This window comes from Ranitomeya variabilis, chromosome 4, assembly GCF_051348905.1.
Source record: "Ranitomeya variabilis isolate aRanVar5 chromosome 4, aRanVar5.hap1, whole genome shotgun sequence".
NCBI lineage: Eukaryota > Metazoa > Chordata > Amphibia > Anura > Dendrobatidae > Ranitomeya > Ranitomeya variabilis.
This window is the reverse complement of record NC_135235.1, coordinates 495,116,776-495,142,766: the sequence shown is the minus strand read 5'-3', so window position 1 is coordinate 495,142,766 and position 25,991 is coordinate 495,116,776. Positions and strand designations below refer to the sequence as shown.

The window sequence follows — 25,991 nt, the reverse complement described above, 5'->3', positions numbered from 1 at the left end:
CATGCCCTGATGGCGGCCCTGAGCACAAGCGATCAGGAGATCGCAGCTTCAAGTCTCTGAAGGAGTCTATTTAAACATGTAAAAGTGTGAAAAACGTTTTTAAAAATATAAAAGTTCAAATCACCCCCCTTTTGCCACATTTAACAACATATTTATAAGCCTAATGTGGGTGATAAATACAGAAGTGGGGCATATGTTTCTATTATACTTTTACTCTGCTTGTTCCACTCCCGGTTTTCGCTTACAAATAGTGAGATAAAATACTGACAAACTACTGAAAGCCTCATGGTCTCACTAAACCACTGACGCAGTTGCTGAAAACATAAGTCATAGAGCAGCGCTGACTGTATGCACAGGACTCTGCCTATTGCTCATCTCATACATTCAGCTGCGCGATTATTGAAAGATTGTCCTACGTCGTGAGTCGTAGTTTTCGGTACAATCCCGGAAGAATAGACGATTCTCTCGCGGGGAATTGTGGGTATTGTAGTTCTAGCAGTCCTTTCTGACTTGTCTGTTCGACGGCTGCAGAACTACAATCCCCACGTTTCCACACGGTTCTCTGCGCTGCCCGAGCAGCCTGCTCTGGAAACATGGCTGCGCCTTTGGTGCTAGTGGTGTTGGTGGCAGTAACAATCAGGGCTGTCCTGTTTCGATCCAGTCTGACTGCCTTCATCTCCGAGCGTGTGGAGGTCGTGTCTCCTCTGAACTCATGGAAGAGAGGTGAGGAGGGCGGTGACGGCCATGTGCAGGTGGAATGCAGCAGGAGGTTGGGAGTGGTTGTCTCCTGTGTTGTGAAGGATGATGGGAGTGATGTCGGTGTATAGGCTGTACTAGATGGTGCATGTAGGTGATGGTAGGTTATCTGCCCACAGGACGAGCAGAGGCATGGCTGCCATCCTGACTACAGTCCGGGCATACACTGTCCCCACACCAGAGGAGCAGGTGCCCAGCAACCAGTCTGCAGTCCTAGTCAGGAGCAGAAGGCTGCACAAATCCTCCATTTTGGGGCCCGATGAATTTCGGCCAGTGTCCACCTTCCCTTACAAGTAGCCGTCAGTGCTTCAGTCTCGGAGACCTCTGTAATGGGATCCTGTCATGGAAAATGGGGAAAATGCTGTAGAAATGGGCAACTTTGGAATTTACCTCTTATTAAAAAATCCACATCAGGTTTTAATATGGAGGGATGGTTAAATCTATCGTTTACTGCTCGTTGCCTTGGTTACTTTGGCCAATCAAGGAGCGCAGCGCTTACAAGCTCTTTGCTATACAGCAAGTAAGCGCTCGTCTGAATCTGTGCAGCTTCAATGGCCTTGTGTTCTGCTAATGGTGCAGAGGCAATATCGGCCCATATAGTAGTCAGAGAGCTGGCAGTATGGGGAAGAGACTCCACATGTCATTCAGGAGCGCACCGTCCTCCGCAGATGGGAAGCCTGGAGGCCGAGGAGAGGTGGATTATGAAGAGTGACCTAAACCAAATATGTAGCTATAATGTGCTAGCCATATTAAAGGTGTAGGGCCCCTCCCTTCTTTGGCACGGCGTAAGCCGGGGCCCCTCCCTTCTTCGGCACGGCGTAAGCCGGGGCCCCTCCCTTCTTCGGCACGGCGTATGCCGGGGCCCCTCCCTTCAGCGCAGGGCAGGCAGGTCTTGTGCATTTTGATTTGGGCAGATTGTTGGAATTTGGCCAGCAGATTTATTTGATCCTAGCCAAATCTGCCTCATTGAGAAAAGGTGAGCATAAAACTTTTCTTTAAATTATATTAGTTAGGACTGTCCCTATCAGAGTTACCTTGACGCGGTGGGATGGCTTTTGTGCTATTTTTTTTAATCAAAAAACAGTGTAACTAAAAACTGTGTTATTTAAATGCACTTTTGCTTTTTTACTTAGTTACATCAGGATTTTTGCTTACTTTTTCTCTTGTAGGTTTTAATGTTTTGTGGCCAATGTGAACATGCGTTTAACTTCTGCATGTTTACCAACTCAAGTTAAGCTCAATTTTTGTGTTTTTTTTCTAGTATACATTTGTGTAGTCAGGATTTTGTTCTGTTGACCATCTGTATATTACACACTGTTCACATTCCCCATATTAGATACCATCATTAATTTTATTACTGACTCCGAGAACCCCTTTAAAGAATTCTGTGATCATTGAGGCAGGGTGTGATCATTATATAGATCCTGGGAATAAGACCTTGTATCTTTGATGTATCTGAGGATTGTGTATCTGAACTCTCCATTTAAAGGGAAACTTCAATAAAGAGTACAGGTTCCTATGCCATGTTCACTTGTATGTTCTTTGTCATTGCTGTCAGATTTTGAATAATAAAATCTTTTCTGTCTTTTGCAGTTGTGGAAGGAATGTCCCTTTTGGACCTTGATGTTTCCCCATACTCAGGAGATCTCTTCCATGAAGTGAGAAAATATAAGATCTGCCATCTTGCCTGTCTTTCCTCTACTACTTGCTGACCTTGTGCCAAAGCATTGGCTTCTTTGGTATAAGAAGGGCACTGTTGGTGAATGGTATGAGTTGTAATGGGCTTCATTCAGTGATGCTGCTCCAGTCAGGTCCATGCAGGAAACCTTTATCCTCTTAAGATGTGTACTACACATTGCGTCACCTCAGAGGTACCAACATGTCATATGTCCCAGGGAGATGTTCTGAAGTAGAACTGTGGGGATCTCAAGGGTTGTTCTCATCTTCTTGTTTAGGTATGCCCGTTCCTCTGGCTTCTTCTTGCTGGGGATGGTTCGCCCCTGCTAGATTGACAGTTTGGACTAGTGGCATAGTCGTGTTGTTGCCCTGTTCATTCTCCGATGCTGCTATATGAGGCATCAGAGGAGTGCAGGGCAATGAAGCTGGCTGAGATCAAGAGCTAGCTGTGTGGCCAGCTTCAGCCCCACGCTTACAAGCTCTATAGGAAACAGATTGTGAGCACTACATATGTTTGGTCACCGCTCATAGACCCCAGCAGGTGTGAATAGTACAGTAAAAATGTAAAATACCTGCGTTCTTGCACAGAGAGGATTTTTTATAACAAGTAAATTGCAAAGTTTTACCATCAATTTTGGCCATTAAAGTACATGGTAGACCCTCCTTATCCTAATCATCACTTACTGTGATGGGAATGCTCCTTTAATATTACTAAATACAATATCAAGTACACAATTAAAGAAATGATGACCTGTTCCTATCTTCAGGAGCCCACCAGTCATCTGCTGCTTGACTTCCTGCGTTGCATTTTGGAAGATTGACAGTTCAGGCCAGCAGCAATGGCTGATCCATCAAGTTGACTCTGGCATGCTGCAGAAGAAGGCAGCTTTGCCTCTTCGGCATGGTAGAAGCGCTGGTCACTGGATCCGGCCAGCTTCAGAGGAAACGGCTAGCGCGCGCTCCATGCCTATGAGACCCAGCCACCCCCGAGGAGGCCGGTAACCTTGGCAACGAGCTGTATAATGCAGAATTAGAAAATCCCTCCATTCTTGAGAATGCTAAGTTACAAAGTTGATTTTACCAGCTCTTTGCAGTTTTACCCATTTAATATGATGGGAAAAAAACATAACCGCTGTCTGGTTTCAATTGATGGAGCACATTCATTGTGGACATTAACAGCCATTTTCTTTATTCAGTGGCCAAAAATGTTTATAAGCAAGATTTTCATCACTGCAAACATAATTCTAGTTTTGCTAATGTCTTTTCTTTTCTGCAGACACCGCTTATAATTTATCTCTTCCATTTCCTTGTTGACTACTCAGAAATAGTATTTATGGTAAGTAGACATTTAGAAGGAAGCATTTCCAGAGTTGGGGAAAAAAGTCATTTTCTCTCTGAAATAGCGCCACTCTTGTCTGTTGGTTTTAACTGGCATTGCAGCTCATAGCAAGCATTGTAATAGGGGTGGGATGCAAGATTCATCTTATTGAGAAAATCCTTGAGATTTTGCTGACCTGGACTCCAGTGTGTGCATTAATGCATTTCTCTTCTCAGTTAACAGACGCACTTACTGCAGTTGCACTTTATTTGGCAGTTCAAGAATATAACAAAGTGCTGGTAAGTTCTGATTGTGAGTATTTTATTGTTATATGGCCTGAAAACTGAATTGATGAGAATTGACTTTGCAGTAATCCTCAGGTTACCTACTTTTGCACTTCTGTTAAATTGCTGAATTTTATATTTATAAAAAAATACAGCAGCCAATATGTGCGCTAAATACCTTCATTTTATAAGTATATTCTATATAGCAGTAATGCAGAAATATCATATATTCAATGTTTGCACTTATGCAGTCATAGCAGCTTGCACCTGTTCACACCTGCTTTATTTTGTTAGGAGGTGCTGGTCAGTTTTTTTTTTTTTTTTTAAATTGAAATTTTATATTTGTCACAACTGTAGCTAATATGTTGATTATTAGTGTTGTTTGTTCTTTTTTTTACCATTGTTTTGTTCTTCCTCCACAGTTTAAACAGCAGAAACTCTACTTGGAGCTCAACAAGTATGCCACAGGAGCTCACGAACTTCTCAGAATGCCAGCCGAAATGTACTATATTCCACTAAAAGTGGCACTTTTGTAAGTATCTTATGTCTCCAGTATTTAAGAATGTCCTGGTGGACAACAATGTGAGCAGCCTCTTGCCTCCGAATCCCTACTATCTCCAGTATTAGATCAGATAATAAACAGGGAGGACAGCAGTCTGAGCAGCCTCTTCTTACCCCCAGCACCCCACTATTTCCAGTATGAGATCATAAAGACATGGTGGACAGCAACATGAGCAGTCTCATCCTTACCTCAGCACCCCATATTTCCTGTATTAGATCATAAAGACATGGTGGACAGTAGTGTGTGCAGCCTCTTCTTACATCAGTACCCCTGATGTCTCCAGTATTTAAGAATGTTCTGGTGGAGAACAGTGTGAGCAGCCTCTTACCTCCGAATCCCTTACTATCTCCAGTATTAGATCAGATAATAAACAGGGAGGACAGCCGTGTGAGCAGCCTCTTCTTACCTCAGCAGTCCTGGTATCTCCTGGATTAGATCAATTAGACATGGTGGACAGCAATGTGAGCAGCCTCCTCTTACCTCATCATCCCCCCTGGTATCTCCTGGATTAGATCAATTAGACATGGAGGACAGCAGTGTGAGCAGCCTCTTACCTTATCATCCCTCCTGGTATCTCCTGGATTAGATCAGATAATAAACAGGGAGGACAGCAGTGTGAGCAGCCTCCTCTTACCTTATCATCCCCCCTGGTATCTCCTGGTTAGATCAGATAATAAACAGGGAGGACAGCAGTGTGAGCAGCCTCCTCTTACCTTATCATCCCCCCTGGTATCTCCTGGTTAGATCAGATAATAAACAGGGAGGACAGCAGTGTGAGCAGCCTCCTCTTACCTTATCATCCCCCCTGGTATCTCCTGGTTAGATCAGATAATAAACAGGGAGGACAGCAGTGTGAGCAGCCTCTTCTTACCTCAGCAGTCCTGGTATCTCCTGGATTAGATCGATTAGACATGGTGGACAGCAATGTGAGCAGCCTCCTCTTGCCCAAGCAACCCTGGTATCTCCAGTATTACATGAGCATATCCTCTGGGAACACATCTTCCTACACATGAATTGGAGAGCAGAGCTTCCTACCTCAGGCTCCAGAACTAATAATCTAGGTTTCTGTTGGTGTAACAAGGCGGTGGCCATTTTAATTCTATAGTGATTACCTCTCTAGACAAAACGACTGTGATTTATTAAGCAGTATATTTCTAATTGCATTTTCTTTAGATACTTTTTTTTTATATTCCTAGTGAACCCTTTTAAAAATAAATTTGTCAGTCATATGAGCTGACACGATATTGGCCAGAATCTAGATATTCCTGCTGTCCATCGGTTCTTATCCCAATTGTAATGGTTATGGCTAGAAGGCATCAGCTGTGACTTCACTTCATGAGCAGGGATCTGGTTAACTTTTAACCTGTTACATGCTGTGTTGTAAGAATAGGTTCGCTTTGCTGTTGCGTTATATTTTAATTAGACCTGTTGTACAATAAAACAGATGATTGTAGTGAGCAGATGGTTTTTCTTCCTTTCTCATTAATGGATACCGAACATTCTTCTTTCAGCTACTTGTTGAACCCGTACACCGTCCTATCCTGTGTGGCCAAATCTACCTGCGCCATCAATAATGCAATAATTGCTGTCTTTATTTTGGCTACAGTGAAAGGTGAGTCTGGTTTTTAGAAACTTTAGACAGATGATTCAGGGTTTTTTTTTATATATATATATGTTAAACTATCTTAAACATGTTGGCCCCCTAAAAAAATAACAACACTAATACTCCTCACTGGTGAGCTAGTGCCGATACCGTTGTAACAGCATCGGAAGTGAGTATGAAGCCACGTTCAGTATATGGTCACTATTTGTAAGCCAAAACCACCCAAAGTGGGTGATAAATACAGAAATGGTGACGTGTCTCTATTATACTTTTCCTCTGATTGTTGATTTTGGCTTGCAAATATTGATGCAAAATACTGAATGTGTGAATGTGGTCTAAGTGTTATTTTGCTGGGGGAAAGATACTGACTGAGAATGGGTTGTCCGAGTAGTGGACAACCCCTTTAATATAAGGGAATCCTAAGGGATTCCTTAATTCGCTTACATATGAAGTAGGCAACTTGGAATTCAATGTAAAAAGTTATGTACAAGTTTGTCTTTACTTTCATAGGTAATATGCTGATAAAGGATATAAGAGGTGCTAGAATTCCCTTGAAAGCATGATATTACTTAAGATTGACATATAGAAGTGAGAATAACAAATCTACCAGCAACAGCTGCCGACATCTCTGGTAGTTTGCTGCAGTGTATCAGGCCAGGCTCCATTACTAATTCCAGCTGTGTAATGCTTCATTTCCTCTATGGTTTGTGCTGTTGGGGTAGTGACAGATTACTGGAGACTTGTCAGCCCTATCAATAGCACACAATGTAAGGGCTCATTGACGTGTCTTTTTTTTTTCACATGAGAAAAAGGACCTAGTTTCATTAGTGGTTTTATTCAGCGTCATCCAAGTGTGATCCGCCTTTCATCAGGTGAGAGAAAACAATAGCTTCTCTACCTTCTAACAAGCAGTCTGAAAAACGGATAGCACTCAGATGGCATTTGAGTTCTGTCCGTTTTTTTTTCCATTAGACTTAATGAATTTGATTTTGTGCAGACCACACAGTCCACAAAAATATCGGACTTGTCAGCAGCCAATATATAGTATACTGGGTATGAATTTTATCTCTGAAAAACAAAGAAAGAACTTGTGTGTGAAAAATAAATGTCTTAATAAGCCCTTATCCTCTTAGAAAAACATTTTAACGAAAAGAAAGCGTCAAAAGTAGAAACTAGTGATGAGCGAACGTGCTCGGATAAGGAGTTATCCCAGCATGCTCAGTCACCGCTCTGAGTATACAGAGCGGCAGCTATAACCACACTACCGGCTCTGGCTGACAGCCGCCCCCAATGCTGAGCCAGTGTCAGTTAGGGCCGGGGGCGCAGTTCTAGTGGCACCAGCACAACTGAGCCCATGCTGGTGCTACCCCCAAGACTGAAACTGGAACGCTGCGGGGGAAATAAAGTTAATTTTCTCCCTGCAACGTTCGGCTAAGTGCAGGCGCCGGGCAGGTAAGCAACGCTATTAACCTGCAGATTAACCCCATATCTGCGGTTAAATAGCATTTTTTTCTGGTGACAGATTCCCTTTAAGACATCATGTCATCTCTGGGTGTGTCTGTAATGGCCATGCTTTAAAATACTTAGGCCACAATTCACTAAACCATTTTCACCAGAATTTTAGCTTAAAAATGGTATGAAAGTCACCACCTTAGTTGCACAAAAACTGTGCAGCTTCTGCCAACTTTTTGCCATTGCCTGTCAGCTCCGCCAAATTTTTGAAAAATAGGTAGAGTTTCATGGAGAGAGGGAGTGATCGAGCACGGCTGACAAATTCATCATAATTTATGTCGTTTACTCCAGTACAGTTCTTCCTGGCGCACGGCAGCTGTAAGATGCTCTAGATTTTATGATTGAATTTGGTGCACCTGACTCCATTGTGCCTTTCATCCAGACTGGAGTACAAAGCGCCCATCTTGATGAATCCGGCCCTTAGTGTGTATAAATGTTTGGTTCTTCCACCACTGTCTCCACATCCGAGGATATAGCAGTGTTTGCTTACTGTGGTGTGTACAATGAGCGCATGTTTTACTCACGTTGTCCTGGTTTTTCCTTAGGTAGCCCGCTCCTAAGTGCAGTGTTCCTGTCATTAGCCACCTACCAGTCTCTGTACCCCGTTACCTTGTTCCCTGCAGCTCTCTTATATCTGCTTCAGGTACCATATTAAAGTCGTAAACTTGTAGTAATGTCTGCTGAGAGGAGACCTAACGTATCTTCTGCTTCTCCTCAGAGAGAGTTTATACCTGTGAAGATGTCAAGTTCTGGCTTCTGGATTCTGACATGCCAGTATTCCTCCCTCTACCTGGGCAGCTTGGCCATCTTGATTTGCCATTCCTTCTTCTTGTTGAACTCCTGGGATTTTGTACCTTCTGTTTATGGCTTTATGTAAGTAGGAAGAAGTTATCAGTATGCTGAATAAGATTATATATAATCCTTTCTAAAGTATGAGGTCAGGCATAGAAAAAAAGTATGTGGTCTTAAAGGACACACAAATATTATATTTCTGGTAGTGGAGCTACTCGTTCTGGTGGAAATGGCTCTCCTAAACATATCACTAATTTGACATGCTTACTTGTCAAAAGCCCCTGGCCCCACATGGTATGAAGGATTAGAAAAGCATCAAGCACTTTTGGGAGAATTTGTTTGGTATCAAATTATGCAAAGAAAAGCCCACTGAAGTACGATGTGCCAAATGTATTAAGTGTTTTCTGGTGTAAATCATAGTAAATTTGTAACGCAGTGATCAGTTCTCGACCTTCCTCTTTTATAAAGCAAAAAAGCCAGCGCAAAAGTTAAAAAATATAAACTTCGCAGAAATACATAGACGGATATTATACTGTGTGAACCTTAATTTGTCAGATCCTCTAGGAGACACCATTGCTCTGCTCTTCTAGTTAGAAGATGGCGTTCTGTCAGGTCACATTCTTATACCATACCGACATGAGCAATGTCCCCTATGTGTTTTTAATGATACTTTAGAATTGTGACTTTGAAACGTTGGATCGTCTAGTTCTATATTTACCATAAGGGGTTGTCCAGTGAAGATAAGATGCCGCCTGTCCTAAGGATAGGTGTAGCGAATAGATCTGTGGTGATCGGACTGCTAGGGCCTGCACCGCCGTTCCATTCATTCTCTATGGGGATGCTTTGGAAAGCTTAGCTCAGCGCCGGCAGTCCCGTAGGAAATGAATGAAGCAGCAGACAAGCATGTGCATTGCCCTTCAAATTGGAGCTTTGGCCTTATTATACATCATGTATTGACCAGTTTGCCTTTTTACATCTGTTTTTAGACTTTCCGTTCCTGACTTGACCCCAAACATCGGCCTGTTCTGGTACTTCTTTGCAGAGATGTTCGCACACTTCAGCCTGTTCTTCGTCTGTGTCTTTCAGATTAATGTGTTCTTTTACACCGTGCCACTGACCATTAAGTTAAAGTAAGTAACAGACTTGAATGAGTCCCATGTTTAGAGATTCCCGCGATCTCTCCCTGCCCCCTCTACCACCTTTTACCCGTTAACTGAGACTTTAACTCCTTCACTCCGCAGCCCGTTTTTGAGTTTATTTTGCTTCCCAGAGCCATAACTTTTTTTATTTTTCCGTAAATATGGCCATGTGAGGGCTTGTTTTTTGCGGGATGAGTTGTACTTTTGAACTACACCATTGGTTTTACCATATAGTGCACTGGAAAACAGGTAAAAAAAATTCTAAGTGCGGTGAAATTGCAAAAAACTGCAATTCCACAACTGTTTTTTTTTTTTCCATGTTCACTAAATGCTAAAGCTTACCTGCCATTACGATTCTCCAGGTCATTACGAGTTCTTTTTGTATTTAAGTGAGGAAGAAAAACCAAAGTTTGTTGAAAAAAAAAATATATATTGTCATTTTCCGAGACCCGTAACGTTTCCATTTTTCTGGATCTGGGGTTGGGTGAGGCTTATTTTTTGCCTTCCGAGCTGACATTTTTATTGATACCATTTTGGTGTAGATGCGATCTTTTGATCGCCCTTTATTGCATTTTCATGCTGCAGCGACCAAGAAATTTAATTCTGGCGTTTTTGTTTTTTTTCGTTATGTCGTTAACCAATTGGATTACTTCTTTTTATGTATTGATTGATCGGGTGATTCTGAACATTGCAGTACAAAATGTGTATTATTTTTTATTTTGAATGGGGCAAATTGTGGGGGGTGCTTTGAACTTTTATATATTTTTTTAAATATTTTTAAAAACATTTTTTACTTGCTGCAGTAGTCTCCATGGGAGACTAGAAGCTGCGATCTTCCGATTGCTTTTGCAGAGCGGGACTTTAGCAGAAATGCTAGCTTGCTATTCGCGCCAACCGCTGGGTGGTGCTCATAGCACTCCGGCAATGACAACCACAGGGATCTGCTGCAGACCCCGGGTTGCCTTGCTAACCCATCGGCGACCTGCGGTCATGTGACACGGGTGATGGGCGGGAATAGTGACGCGCTTCTGGTGTGATCTCATTAAATGCCGCTGTCAGAGATTGACAGCGGAATTTAACAGGTTAACAGCCGCCGGGGCATTGCAATTCCACCCGCAGCTGTTAGTGGCACATGTCAGCTGTTCAAATCAGCTGACGTGTGCTGGGAAAAATGTGGAGCCCACATCAAAGGCTAGAGATAAGACATGCGCCTTACATGTACGGCGCATGTCGTGAAGGGGTTAAAGAATGAAAGATCAGTCCAGGTGGAGACAGAAGCTGATTTCTCTGATAAGATATATTAAAAAGATGTTTATTCTCATGTGTACTATTGATAAAAGAAATAAGAATTAAAACTTATCCCATTCAGTTCTTGTTCCGGTGATTATTGGGCCCTCTCTAGAGGATGCCTCCTAGCAGGGCTGTGGAGTCGGTAAGCCACTGAAAGACTCCTCAATTTCCCTGACCCCACAGCACTGGTCACTACTGAGCATGTACATAAAGTGCAGCACAGATTCATCTCCACTAAAAGCCGGGATCCTTAGATCAGGAACAGAACAGACATTTATAGGACAATTTATAGCTTTCCCAAATTCTTATGGAAACGTTTCCAGCACATCCTGCATTGTACTACTGTACCCAATATATTATATTTTTTAGGAGTTGGAGTCGGTCCATTTTATACCAACTTCAACTCTGACTCCACCAAAATGGTGTCCCGTATTCAAGACACGAAGTGCTCACTCAGCCAGCCACTGGCCACTACCCGTGTCTCTGTTAATGATTGGCTGACTGCATGTGACATGAAAACTAAGTTAAAAAATCCCTGCCTTATATTGCAGCAATCCCAAATACAGCAGGTCTTTACAAAGTATGTACAGTATATGTGTGTGCATATATATATATAATATATATTTACCTTTAGAGAAACCGATTAACATGTCTAATATTACCTTGATGTTTTCCTGTAGTGCTGCACTGCTAGCTTGACTTTTTCTTCTTGCAGAGACCATCCAGTATTCCTGATGTTCATACAGATTGCAATTATCTGCATCTTCAAATCCTACCCCACTGTGGGGGATGTGGCTCTCTACATGGCTCTTCTTCCAATGTGGTCTCATCTGTCAAGGTGTACGTTTCTGGTTAGATCTCTGTGGTGATAGTTAAGAGTTGGTGCAAATCGATTCACAGGATCCGGTCTATCGGCCACGTTAGTAATCACTGGCGATCAGACGAGAGCTGTGAGGACCACCTCCAATTTGACGGTACCTGCAGCTCTTCTTTTGATTTACATGTCTGGTGCAATGTCATTGTTGCATCTAAATACACATGTGACATCTCACTAAGCTGGCTGATAAGAAAAAAAAAGACCCATGGATGCCGAGAGGAGGGAGGCAGTTCTCTGGGCTCCTGTCTCACAGCCATAGATTACTGATGTGGCTGATGGACCAGATCTTGTGAATCGATTCACACCAACTCTAGTAGTAGTTTATTACAGTAACTGTAATTTTGTGAGCTGGCTATTAAGAAACCCCTTCAAGCCAATAGATATGCAACCAATGTTGATGGAACTCACGTTGACATGAATAGGACTACAGTATACAGTATATTACAATACCATGGTAGGGGCATAATAGGAGCCCAATCCCATAGAACAGATGTGCCAGTTGGTGATTATACCACTGTGCTTGTATCCTTATGCTCTAATGCAGGGGTGGGGAACCTCAGGGCCATTTACGGCCCTTGATGCAAGCAGATTCTCAGGGACTGCATTCTTGGGCAGATAGGTGTATTTTGATTTCCACAAGCTCATTAATTTCGTCCTGCTCTGTGAGCATACACACGCAGTCTTCACTACTGAACACTGAAGGGCATGCAATGAAAGATTACGTCCTGACGCCAGAGTCAGGATGTACTTTGTGGGCAGAGTTTGTATGGCCCCTGAAGGATGGTATTAATATCCAAATGGCCCTTGGCAGAAAAAATGTAGATCACCACTTAATCCACAGGCTCCATTATTGAATAACCCTGTCTTCTTCATGCAGTTTTACGTAACATCTTCATCGTCTCCTGCATGCTGGTGGTGTGTTCACTTCTCTTCCCGGTCCTCTGGCACTTGTGGATATACGCTGGTAGTGCCAACTCAAATTTCTTCTACGCCATTACCCTCTCATTTAATGTGGCACAGGTGAGTTTTACTCCTTTAATTTTTCTTGCTTTAGAAAATGAGCCTATTGGGACACGGTCTACATCAAAATTTGTGCACCCCAAATGCTAGTTTATTACTAATGATTTTTTTATTTCAATCCCTTTTAGATTTTGCTTGTGTCCGATTATTTTTATGCCTTCCTACGGAGAGAATACCATCTTCACCATGGCTTGTATCTAACTAAGAAAGATGGAACTGAAGCAACGTTAATCCTGAACTAAAACTGTGGTGTAGAAGAAGGCCTGTTTACAATGTGGGGAGATAGGGCCGTGCCCATCTGTGCCGTAAAGCGGCCATATGTTCCACCTCGGCCTGTCCGTCCACATCCTAAAGGACAAATAAGGATTGCGTATTAATAATTTTTTACAGTTCAATGATTTTGACAAGGTAAAGCGGCATGGAAAATCACTGCTCCCTTCTAACAAACGTGCTGCAGTATAGATCGCTGCTCTGCATGAAGCAGTATTGAGAAGAGACCATGGCTTTATTGGTTTAGGTAAGAAAGTCAACTGAAGGTGATCGTTGCCCAGGGGGGCTTCAATCAGTGCTTTTCACATTTTCTGGGAATTACTTGCCACTTTAGGTGAAGAGATGCAGCTACTATATTCCGCGGCATGTTTGGATAGAAGGCACGCGGATATTGGATCATTCACGGATGGAGACGATGCTATGTTCTGAGTCTTTCTCCTGCAGTTTTTTCTTTTTTTTATATTCTAATCATAAGCAGGGTGATACTGTATCCAATGTGTTAATCACGGTGTACAGTGCAATCAGTATATGGCTGGATCCAGCAAATTAGCTCAAGGTACAAGCAGCCAAGTAAACATTTGCTAGGCCCTTGTATTTATGGCCAAATATTGATTGGACATGGTGTCTTATTCAATTTTGAGACAGTGGCCCCACCGGTTGACCACAGTCGGATTCAAGGAACATTTTATAATATGGCAATTAAGTGTTTTGCTGATGGTCTATCTTTATGATAAGTCATCAAACTTTTAATGGTGGGGGTGAGATCTATGCAGATCAGTACCCCAAAGGAGTGGCAATGGGTCAACAATGTTAAGGAAAGACTTGCAGCAACGTTTTTATTTGCCAATCCCTTGTAAATGATATATGTAATGTAGTTTGGTTGGGTTTATATACTGTTTGCCGTGTTCTCTGGTTCCGATCCTCTTCTGAACCGAAATTCAGCTTGCCTGACTAGCACAGCGTCTAATGTTTGGAGGAGTAGTTGGCTTACCAAAGTGAGCTTGAGACCTCCATCAAGACTGGCTAACATTGGGAAAGCAGCTTCCGGTCTACACAGAGGCCACTGTGGGAGACTGCTAAACTGCAGGCACGTGGTGCAGAAGAGGATCAGAACATCACTGGTGATAGGCAGGTAAACACAAGTCCTTCATACTACTTACATATTCATTAGGGATCAAGCAATAACATTTCTGCTGGGAGTTGTTTTTTAAAGTCTTAGAAAACCCCTTTATTGTAGTTGCCCACTAAATAACATTATTAGATCATTACACATGGGTCAGTGTAAATGAATTGGCATTAATACGGTATTTAGAAAAATTGTTCCTGTAAGTCAGTACATCAGTAACCCAAGTTATTTATGTTCGGAAAATTGGAATTTTTTAATTTTTGCCAAATTGACATTCTGTAATTTTTGATGGATTTATGAATATATGGCCATTTATTATTTGGGATGGTAAGACTTTTTATGCTTTGATTGCCAATATTTGGACTGTCTTGGTATGATGGAGGTTATAGTTTTCTTTCAGAGGACCATGTCATTGAAAATAACACTAATAACTTGCATATTATCAGCGTTCTGACACCATGCAGTGCCCACGCTGAGAGCCCTGCTGCCAGGAGGAAATAAACTTTATTCCTCCCGGCAGTGTTCGGCTTCCAGTCTAGGGGTTGCGCCGGCATGGTTTTAGTCACTGCCCTGACTGACAGCTGACTCGTTACTAGAGCGTTGACGCACCACCCCGGAGGTAATAAAGTTTTCCTCCTGGCAGCGGGGCTCTTGGCGCAGGCTCCACATGGTGTCAGAAAGCTATTAACCTGCAGATTAACCCCATATCTGCAGGTTAATAGCACTATTTTCATGACAGGTTGCCTTGGAATAATAGGCCTTTACAGTATTGTCTGTGAAAAAGACCTACTAGAAGAAACATAAAGGGTCCATTAGTGTAAACTTAAGTGTGAACATTTTTTTATTACTATCTTCCATGCCGCGTTATTAAAGTACAGATTTTTCTCATGTTTGAGTCTCGCCAGTTAGTAACTATACACCCTCAAGCTACTGCCGATAGTGAGGAGGACTGCGACTTAGGCTACTTTCACACTAGCGTCGGGCTCGGCCCGTCGCGGTGCGTTGGGCCGAGGTTCCCGACGCTAGCGTTGTCTCCGCCGCACAACGGGGGCAGCGGATGCATTTTTCCAGCGCATCCGCTGCCCCATTGTGAAGTGCGGGGAGGTGTGGGGAGGTGGGGGCGGCGTTCCGGCTGCGCATGTGCGGTCGGAAAAAGCCGACCGTCGTGAGCAAAAGACGTTACATGTAGCGTTTTTTGGTCCCGACGGTCCGCCACAACACGGTGCAACCGTCGCACGACGGTTGCGACGTGTCAATCCGTCGCAATACGTCGCTTAATGTAAGTCTATGGGGGAAAAACGCATCCTGCAAGCACTTTTGCAGGATGCGTTTTTTTGGCAAAACGACGCATTGTGGCGGATTGCAGTTAACGCTAGTGTGAAAGTAGCCTTAGATGCTTCTAAACTCTCTATATTGAGCAGGATCTTGTAACTTTGTGCACTGAGAACGCTCTGCAGAGAAGATACTAGAAAAGGATGTTCACATTCTCCGTGTACACTGGGCCTTTTAGATATTTTATAGGGATCAGTCACTGAGAAGTTTTCTACTATTGTAGTTATTTCATCTCAAATATGAATTGGCTACTGGGTCACGTAAAGAGGAGCTGTCCCCTGCTGTAAATGTCATTATTTTACTTGGTGTAAATGCAGCTGTTCTTTTTTCTTTTTATTTCCATTCTTAAGATACGGCCCCCCGCTTTACTGTGTGCAAATCTACTTTTGTTACCCAAGTGGCCAAGGTCCCCAATTCTTCTTTATGGGAGTTTTCTTGAGGATCACGCCCCCTTGGCTAGTAACACTAAATTTATATAGAGTGAGGAGGGGGCCATATCTCCATAAGAGAGAAGTGCAGGAACTAAAAAGAATACCACTCCCTATTCAGGAGAACAATGGCATATACACCAGGTACAACACAAATGACATATTTATGGCAAGTGCCAAGTTCATTTTTAAACCCCATAGCATCTGCAAAAGACCACAGCAATATCAAACTTTTATTTTCAGTCCCTCTTTCACCCAATATGAAGTTGATAGGAGCTAAACTTTTGCAGGTTTTTGATCCTTACCTTTTCTTGCAATGTCACATGTGATTGTAGAGCGTCAGGAAATGGCCCATTGTTAGATATCTATACAACATTGTAAACCATGGCTGTTGGCATCTCCAGTTACTATGGGGTTAAACAGCGGCCTTTGCACTGGATATTGCCCGCCTGCCTCTCTTTTTTAATTATATTGATGCACTGTTTATCTTTTGTTTTATTCCATTTCTGTTTGTACATTTTATTTATTTGTGGGGAGTGGGTCTCAAATAAATCAGCTGTATATGGATGCTGGAGTTCACGGTCATTATCGCTGTGTGCTTCCGGGAGCAATAAGGAGATCTACTCTTTATAAATGACTACAACTACTCCTGGAAATATTCTGATGGCTACAGAACCAGAAATGCAAGAAAATAAATTTTAAGTAGACTAATAACATGGTTTAAAAAGGTTGTCTCCATTAAGAAAACTTTGAACTGTAAGTTGTGATAGTTAAAGAAACACTCCCACAAAACTTTATTGCCTATTCCCATATAAATGTATATGTAAATGTGGTAATATACTCGCCAATTGCAGTTTTACCCAGTGTCCAGTGCTGCATCGGCCCTATTCTAGGTCATGTTACCGCTATTCTAACTTGCTTTCTGATACTGGGGTCTGAGTGTGAGCTGAAAGTTCGTTCTAACGCTCCATAGACTTACACTGTAAAAGTGACATCTAGTTCACAAGCAGACTCCAGTATGATCCACCAAATCGGATTATAAGTCGTGTGACCCAGAAGAGAACCGGAGGTGGACAGTTTTCTTCAAAACTGCAGAACACATACAGCTGAAACTGGCCTATCTGTTGTTGTGTCCATATAAAATGGACCGACTCCTAAAATATATAATAAATAAGTTACAGTAGCACAATGCAGGATGTGCTGGAAATGTTTCCATAAGAGTTTGGGAAAGTTATGAAATGTCTTATAAATGTCAGTTCTGTTCCTGATCTAAGGATCTCGGCTTTTAGTTGAGATGAATCTGTGCTGCACTTTATGCACATGCTCAGTAGTGACCAGTGCTGTGGGGTCATAGTGGAGATGAATCTGTGGTGCACTTTATGCACATGCTCAGTAGTGACCAGTGCTCTGGGGTCTTAGTTGAGATGAATCTGTGCTGCACTTCATGCACATGCTCAGTAGTGACCAATGCTGTGGGGTCAGGGAAATTGCGGAGTCAGAGTTTTGACTTAACGATTCCACAGCCCTTTCTGCTACAGAGAGGGGGGGGAAGCACAAAGACCATGATCTATTACTTTTAAGATGTCGAACACTTCTGTAAAAAGGGCAACCACAACAAAAAAGAAAAATGATGATATAATTCAGTACATGTAAATTCTCACCTTTGACATGAACAAGGTCACTGTTAGGGAAAGGAGTTTTAATGTGAGCAATTTACTGCACAGCAAATGTTATATTATGGTATGTTCACACATTAAGTATTTGGTGCAGAAATTTCGGCACCATTTCTGCATCTCGTGGCAGGAAAAATACAGCAGAAAAATGTGGGGTTTTGCGCTGTTTTTTTACTTGCAATTTTGGTGCAGATTTTTCCTCACTCATTAGTATGGGTGAAATCTGGGGCAAAACGCTGAAAGAATTGCCATGCAGCACATTTAAATCTGCAAGTCACAAATAAGCAACGTGTGCATGAGACATCAGGATTCTTATTCATGGTGCTGGCATCAGGAAACCCTTCAGGTTTTGTGTCCTCTCCACTGAAGAAAAAACGCAGCAAAAATGCAGCGTGTGCACACAGTCTGTGTATATTTATGGAAAACCATAGGGCTTTGTCCGTGAGAAATTTCCTCTGCGGTAATGAACTCGGTGACTGCATATTTTATTTCAGGGATGGATCCAGTCAGTCACTTGACCTGCAGTAAGTATGCCTGACAGTCCACACTGAAAATGATCCCAGCTCTTGGGGTTCATAAAAAACATTAAGCAATGTCTGTAAGCACACACTGAACAGTTTGTCGGGAATGTCCGGTAGAGTATTTGACATCTGCACTTCACAGAAATAGTGATACTATTGTGGTGCATCTGACATTCAAGAGGATTTCCATACAAAAGTTAGAATTTGGGCATTTCTCGTTCGCCTCATTGGGGGACACAGACCGTGGGTGTATGCTGCTGACACAATAGTTAGAATTTGGGCATTTTTTAACTTGCAGTTATTGATTTTTAGTTTTAAGTATCACTTTGATATTGACAGTACTAAATGATATAGCATTGATCAATAGTTTTAAAGTTGAAAAAATACAAGTTCATTGAGTTCAACCTATAACGTAACGTGTTGAGGCAGATGCTACTATATCCCATATTAGGGTACACATTTCATCCTTGCTCCATATATAACAATTGGACTAGGATAAACGATACTTCTTGGATAACGGTCGGACGCCTCTCACACAGCCAAACCAGATCTCCACTTTGCACTGATGAGGGGCAGTACCCCGAAACACAGTGTCTGCAAATTGAGATTCCGGTTTAGCTATTATACTAAGTCATGTGACAAGGCTCGTTAAAGGCTCAACATTGACTTGTAGGATTGCTACCTTCCAATAGGTGGCACTAGAGTTCTAGCTCTCTTCCTCTCTGAAGAGACAATTTGCATAATTAGCATATTTCCCAGAGGAGCATTGTGGCTTTAAGTCTCCTCATACCGGCATGCTTGGCATGTCGATCTCCCCAAGGAGAAACGATACTTCTTGGAAAACACTCTTAACACACGAGCATTCTCGGATAATGCCTTATCCAAGCATGTTCACTTATCTCTATTGATTACCTTGCAGTGCTTAGGCCTCATTCAGACATCAGGGATTTCATGAAGTACGCAAAAAAAAAATTGGCCCTTAGTTTCATCAGCGTTTGGTCAGTGTGTCAGTTTTTATCATCTATAATTTTCACATGATAAAGATAAATTGAAACAATATCAGCAGAACAGACAACATAACGTGTTCAAAATATGTGCCTACAAATGGTCTATCTGCCACATAGACCCATAGTAATGCGACTATACACTCCAAAATGAGATATAGCGCTGTAAACACTGAGCCAAGGACAGTCAATTAAAAACGAATATTTCTTTATTATATCCTATCAAAACAAAACGTAAGCAACCATATTACAAACAGGTAGCAGACAAGAAGATTAATAAAAAGAGAGGTACTAAGGGTGAGAAGTCAGCACCTATGTATAGGGCCCGGGAGGGCTGACCGGGGATGCGGTGAGGTGGCACACAGGGATAATTATGGGTAAGAGCGGCTGATATCGACATGGCTATACTTTATTATATTGTTTATATGGCTTTTCTTCACTTTTTATTCCTGATACAATGTAGCACAGTGACTTGTATCTGTGATCTACTAGAATTACAAAAAAGCCATTCATATACACAATACTGTTCCTACTTTAGCATTATTTGATATCCTGCCATCCCTGTCCCTAAACAGATATGTGAATAGCTCCCAATACTATAATAGGTAAGTGTTCTGTATGTGAAAACCAAGGATAGAACACATGTGAAAAATGGATGTCTGAATGAGGCCTAAATCTCAAGTAGACAACAAAAAAAGCCCTAAGTCTAAAGCATGGGTTTGATGGCTTCAACTCCCTTTGATCAGTTGCCATCACCAAGCAAAACTGCAGTTGGCTGATCATTTCCTCCTGTAGTGACCACTGCAAGAGAAATGCGGTATTACATAATGGCAATTTTTGAGGATTTCTCTAGAGCAGAGTTTATACTTTAAACAGATCTCTTTTTGGGGTAATAAATGTGGGACATGGGCAGTAGACTCCATTTTTGAAGTTCATGTGTAGCTTTTGCGTTAAGCTCAATGCATGTCCTGACTTAGCAGTTCAATTGTGTGGCTTGAATGGCTCCATTAAAAACATGTGGGACACGGAAACAATCAGGTTTTAACAAATCGCAAAAACAAACACAGTCGTATGAATGTGCTCTAAGGTATTAACAAAAATAATGACCTTGACATGTTAAATGGGTTGTCCAAAACTAACATTTATGAATAAACAATGGTATAGGTCATCAAAACCAGGTCAATGGAGATTCAAAATTGGCGCATCCCCACCATTCCACTGATATCTGCTCCAGCGGGGGCTCAATGTAAACAATGTTCAGCGTTGACCAACTCTGTTCTATACATTGTTTAGTGGCTGGTTCTGGGTAGAGTTGAGCGAATATGTTCGGAATCAGTTGCCGAATCTGAATTTGCCATATTCGTGCCAAATTTATGTTTGATGATTGGTTCTGAACATATTCATTCATTTCTTCTCCCATTGACTCCAATGACATCCGGCTGTGTTCGGTGAATATTTCAAAAACAATATTCGCCGCCAATTGTGATCGGAACTTAATTTTGAAAAATTTGCTCAACTCTAGTTCTGGGTACTGCAACTTATCTCCAATGCACTGATAAGAAATCTGTAAACTACCTGGGAACGGCCACTAACAAGATGCCACGCTGCTCCACTCCGCACATCGCTTACCTACGGTAACAGATAATTGATAAGCGTGCTGGCTAGTCACCAATATATTAATGAGTATGCCACTGATAGTTGATCAATATGCTAGCCCTGGACAACCCCTGTGATGTGACCTATTGTACACAAGAACTATTTTTTTATAATTGTTTGAATGGCTGTTTAAGGTTTTTTGTGCAAAGTTGAAGTTGCGTTTTTGTGTTATTTTTGGAGAAAGTGCCAGGAAAGTTTTAAAAAATAAAAATATAGCAAGAAATAAAAAAACCTCAATTAAGTTCAACCTGTTCCAAATCTATGAATCTGTCAGTCCAAAAGAAAGGCACAGAGAGCTTCTAAACAGCAGCTGCCAAGTCAAGATCCTGAGCTAGAGTGAAAGGAAGAGACCTCTTTAAGGCCAGTCTCACACGTCCAGATAATTCCGGTACCGGAAAAATCGGTACCGGAGTTATCCGTGTCCGTGTGCTCACATGGCACATCAGTGTGGCACACGTGCGGAAGCTGTGTGCCGACTGGGTACCACACGGACCGTGCAGGAGACAGCGCTACAGTAAGTGCTGTCCCCTGCTTTGGGTGCTGAAGCCGCCATTCATTTCTTCTCTCCAGCAGCGTTCGCTGGAGAGAAGGAATGAAAAATCATTGTTTTTAAAAAAAAATTGCGTTTGAAATAAAGTTCCCGGTAACCAACTCCCTCCCACCCCCTGTGCGCCCGCCCGCTGGAAATAAAATACTCACCCAGCTCCCTCGATGCTTCTTCTCAGCGCCGCAGCTTGTCCTGTATGAGCGGTCACGTGGTGCCGCTTATTACAGTGATGAATATGCGGCTCCACCCCTATGGGATACAGCATCCGTGTGCGGTACGTGTTTTACACGGACCCAGTGACTTTAATGGATCCGTGTGATCTGATCCGTGCACTCCCACGAACACTGACATGTCTCCGTCTTTTTCAAACGGACACACGGTCCGTGAAAACACGCTGACATGTGCAGAGACACATTGATTTTAATGTGTCTATGTGAGTTAGTGTCTCCGGTACGTGAGGAAACTGTTACCACACGTACCGGAGCCACTGACGTGTGAAACCGGCCTAAAGAGAACCTGTCACTTGCGCGAAAAAAATTCAGTTATACACTTTGCAAAAATCCCTGTACTCCCCTGACTTGCTTTTTTATTTTTGCGCGGAGTCGTTCCATTGCAGAGATACTCATATTAACTGCCTTTAAAGTGCAATATGTGAAATATCTGCTTGTGGCACAACCTGGACATTCCTTCAGCGTTTTTGCTTGGGGGGGTGGATGTATGTTTTCTCCCCTCACTCTCAGATGCTGCCAATCACAGCTCGGCAATCTGTTTTTTCTTGGGACAAGCAATTTTACCCCTCCCTTCCAGATGCTGCCAATCACAGATCAGCAGCGTTCCAGACTGCTAGGTCAGCTGTGATTGGTGACAGCACTAGGCTGGAGTCACATACAACGTATAAAAAATGGTCCGTTTTTCGCGGACGAGAATCGCACAAATGTTTTATGAACAGTGATCTATACGTCATCTGTGTGCAGTGCGAGGATGCGATTTCCTCGCAATCATAAAGTATCTGTGACATTCGTATGTCGAGATTTTCTCACCGTCTTGTGAAATGGACATATAATGGATCCATGGCCTCAAATATTCGTGAAAACATATGTACCGTCTATACACACTGCTCAAAAAAATAAAGGGAACACTTAAGCAACAACCTCTGTGAAATCAAACTGTCCACTTAGGAAGCAACACTGTTAGACAATCAATTTCATATGCTGTTGTGCAAATGGAATAGACAACAGGTGGAAATTATTGGCAATTATCAAGACACTCAATAAAGGAGTGGTTCTGCAGGTGGGGACCACAGACCACATCTCAGTACCAATGCTTTCTGGCTAGTGTTTTGGTCACTTTTGAATGTTGGTTGTGCTTTCACTCGTGGTAGCATGAGACGGACTCTACAACCCACACAAGTGGCTTGGGTAGTGCAGCTCATCCAGGATGGCACATCAATGCGAGCTGTGGCAACAAGGTTTGCTGTGTCTGTCAGGGTAGTGTCCAGAGCCTGGAGGCGCCACCAGGAGACAGGCCAGTAAACCAGGAGACATGGAGGGGGCCGTAGGAGGGCTACAACCCAGCAGCAGGACCGCTACCTCAGCCATTGTGCAAGGAGGAACAGGAGGAGCACTGCCAGAGCCCAGGAAAATTACCTCCAGCAGGCCACAAATGTGCATTTGTGTTCACAAACGGTTAGAAACTGACTCCATGAGGATGGTCTGAGTGCCCGATGTCCACAGATGGGGGTTGTGCTCACAGCCCAACACCGTGCAAGACGCTTGGCATTTGCCACAGAACAGGAGGATTGGCAAATTCACTGGCGCCCTGTGCTCTCCACAGATGAAAGCCGGTTCCCACTGAGCACATGTGACACGTGACAGAGTCTGGAGACGCCGTGGAGAGCGATCTGCTGCCTGCAATATCCTTCAGCATGACCAGTTTGGCAGTGAGTCAGTAATGGTGTGGGGTGGCATTTCTTTGGAGGGCAGCACAGCCCTCCATTTGCTCGCTAGAAGTAGCCTGACTGCCATTAGGTACCGAGATGAGATCCTCAGACCCCTTGTGAGACCATATGCTGGTGCGGTTGGCCCTGGGTTCCTCCTAATGCAGGACAATGCCAGACCTCATGTGGCTGGAGTGTGTCAGCAGTTCCTGCAAGATGAAGGCATTGAAGCTATGGACTGGTCTGCCCGTTCCCCAGACCTGAATCCGATTGAACACATCTGGGAGGAGATCCCTCAGGAGACCATCCGTCGCCTCCCCAGGCGTTGTAGGGAGGTCATACAGGCACATTGAGGCCACACACACACTACTGAGCATAATTTCCTTGTCTTGAGGCATTTCCACGGAAGTTGGATCAGCCTGTAACTTCATTTTCCACTTTGATTTTGAGCATCATTCAAACTCCAGACCTCCATGGGATATTAGTTGTGATTTACGTTTTATTGTTCGCAACACATTCCACTATGTAATGAATAAAGATTTACAACTGGAATATTTCATTCAGTGATATCTAGGATGTGGCATTTTAGTGTTCCCTTTATTTTTTTGAGCAGTATATATATATATATATATATATATATATATACACACACACACACACACACACACACACACACATACATACACACACACGTATATATTCACTGTACAGTCAAGTCCCACCCTGCAGTCCATCTCAAAGGGTTAAATAGTTTACCACCTGGAGTGGTGCTAATGCTACCGGCCATGCTGTAAACCATGGAGGAATGATTGAAAAGTTCACCGCGTCAGGCGGGGACTCTGCGCAGCCTCAGTGACTACCGCTGATGTCTCTGAGGCTGCGCAGACTCCCCGCCTGATCCGCGGTGAACTGACAGCATGGGAAAATGTTCAGAAACTTTCCCACGCAAATGAGTTAATGTTTGGGGAGAATGCGCAGGCAGGTTTTCATTCATTCCTCCATGGTTTATGACCCGGCCAGTAGCATTAGCCCCGCTCCAGATTGTAAACTATTTAACCCCTTGAGATGGATTGCAGCGTGGGACCTGACTGTACAGCGGACAGGTATGGGATATTGTTGATTTTTTATTTTGGATTCTTTTTTCCTTTAACAGAAGAGGGCTTTGCTTGGATTGAGAGTGTAATAAAGATGTTAAACCTGTGTGTTTAATTATTTCATTAAAATACTTTATTTTTAATGTGTATATTTTTAACCCTTTCATACTCTTGGATTAATAATGGAGAGGTGTCTTGACACCTCTCCATTATTAACCAGGCTTAATGTTATCTTACAATAGCAAGGTGACATTAACCCCTTATTACCCCATATGCCACCACCACAGGGCAATGGGAAGAGAGAGGCTAAGTGCCGGAATAGGCGCATCTTACAGATGCGCCTTTTCTGGGGTGGCTGTAGGAAGATTTTTTTCTGCTACCTAACTCTCTATGAAATATAAATATATATAGGTGTCAATGATTTTATATTATATATATAAAATCTACCTAGACTATGTGTAGACATTTATTTTATCTATTCTATTTTTAGCTGTCAGTGTGATTTTACATTACACCGCACTGAATTGCCGGCTTTTCTAAAGGACAGCGGTGCGTCTTTCTAACAAGTCACACTGATGGTACGTGTGGTGTGCGAGTTTTTCTCGCACCCATAGACTTTCATTGGCGAGTCTCGGCCGATATATGGTGCAAATCGCAGCATGCTGCGATTTCCCTTGCACGTATAATACGGCCGAGAAAATAATGGATGATAGGAGCTGCCCCACAGATTAACATTGGTCCGAATGCTATGCGATTTTTTATCGCATAGCACTCATCTGTATTATGCTCTAGTGTGACTCCGGCCTTATGAAGAGAGTGGTAAATGAGCATTCACCCAGAGAAAACTCCCAGACAGTTTGCAAAGTAGAGATTTCACATACTGTGCTCCAAAAGCATCAAATCTGAAATTTCTGCAATGGAGATGAAAAAAAAGAAAAAAAAAAACAAAAAAACTGCAGAACCAGTAGAGTTTAGGGCTTATTAGACCATGTGGACACGTTGAGTTTTTTACTGCAGTATTTGTAAGCCAAAACCAGGAGTAGAAAAAAAAAAAAAATCACAGGAAAAGTATAGAAACACATCACCACTTCTGTATTTATCACCCACTCCTGGTTTTGGCTTACAAATACGGAGGTAAAGAAAAAAAAAAAAACACCAACTACTCAAAGCATGCACGTGGCCTTACAAGGTACTTAGCTCATTTTTTTGTGCAGGTGAAAAGACATCTTTAAACAGAGCTGGTCAGCAGGACTGGATACTCTTTATATGTATTCACTGTCATGTCATTGCTGAATCAGGGGGCACAATGGTTCCATTCCTCAATTGGAGGGGCAAGAGACATCCCCATGTGTCTTCCTAACTAGTACTAGTCAGAGCTAGATTAATCTGAATAGCTGAGAAGGATCAAGGAGGGAGAACTACTGTACTTTAGGCTCCTGACTGGCATTATCACCCTGTGGTATGCAAAATTTGTTACTTCATAGGACATCTCCCCCTGGTTTTATCTGATATTGATAGGAATGGTCTACTTTACATGGCTGCACAAGCAGATATACTGTAGATATAGTCATGAG

General features: G+C 42.6%; 1 protein-coding gene across 1 annotated transcript; it reads left to right on the top strand.

Moving 5' to 3' along the window:
* The first annotated feature begins 499 nt into the window (after positions 1 to 499).
* On the top strand, positions 500 to 16,553 carry PIGU (phosphatidylinositol glycan anchor biosynthesis class U). The gene is made up of 12 exons (XM_077251971.1): positions 500 to 723; positions 2,350 to 2,414; positions 3,710 to 3,769; positions 3,988 to 4,050; positions 4,458 to 4,567; positions 6,109 to 6,209; positions 8,258 to 8,355; positions 8,431 to 8,585; positions 9,491 to 9,634; positions 11,649 to 11,773; positions 12,688 to 12,830; positions 12,959 to 16,553. Exons 1-12 carry the CDS (start codon positions 594 to 596, stop codon positions 13,070 to 13,072), a joined length of 1,308 nt encoding a protein of 435 aa, XP_077108086.1. The 5' UTR covers positions 500 to 593; the 3' UTR covers positions 13,073 to 16,553.
* Positions 16,554 to 25,991: the final 9,438 nt, after the last annotated feature.

Excerpts from the sequence above, each read along its gene's own strand:
- PIGU (XM_077251971.1), top strand. The coding sequence starts at position 594 with ATGGCTGCGCCTTTGGTGCTAGTGGTGTTGGTGGCAGTAACAATCAGG. Across the intron at positions 9,635-11,648 it reads CCACTGACCATTAAGTTAAA|AGACCATCCAGTATTCCTGA; the intron begins GTAAGTAACAGA and ends TTCTTCTTGCAG. Across the intron at positions 11,774-12,687 it reads GTGGTCTCATCTGTCAAGGT|TTTTACGTAACATCTTCATC; the intron begins GTACGTTTCTGG and ends TTCTTCATGCAG.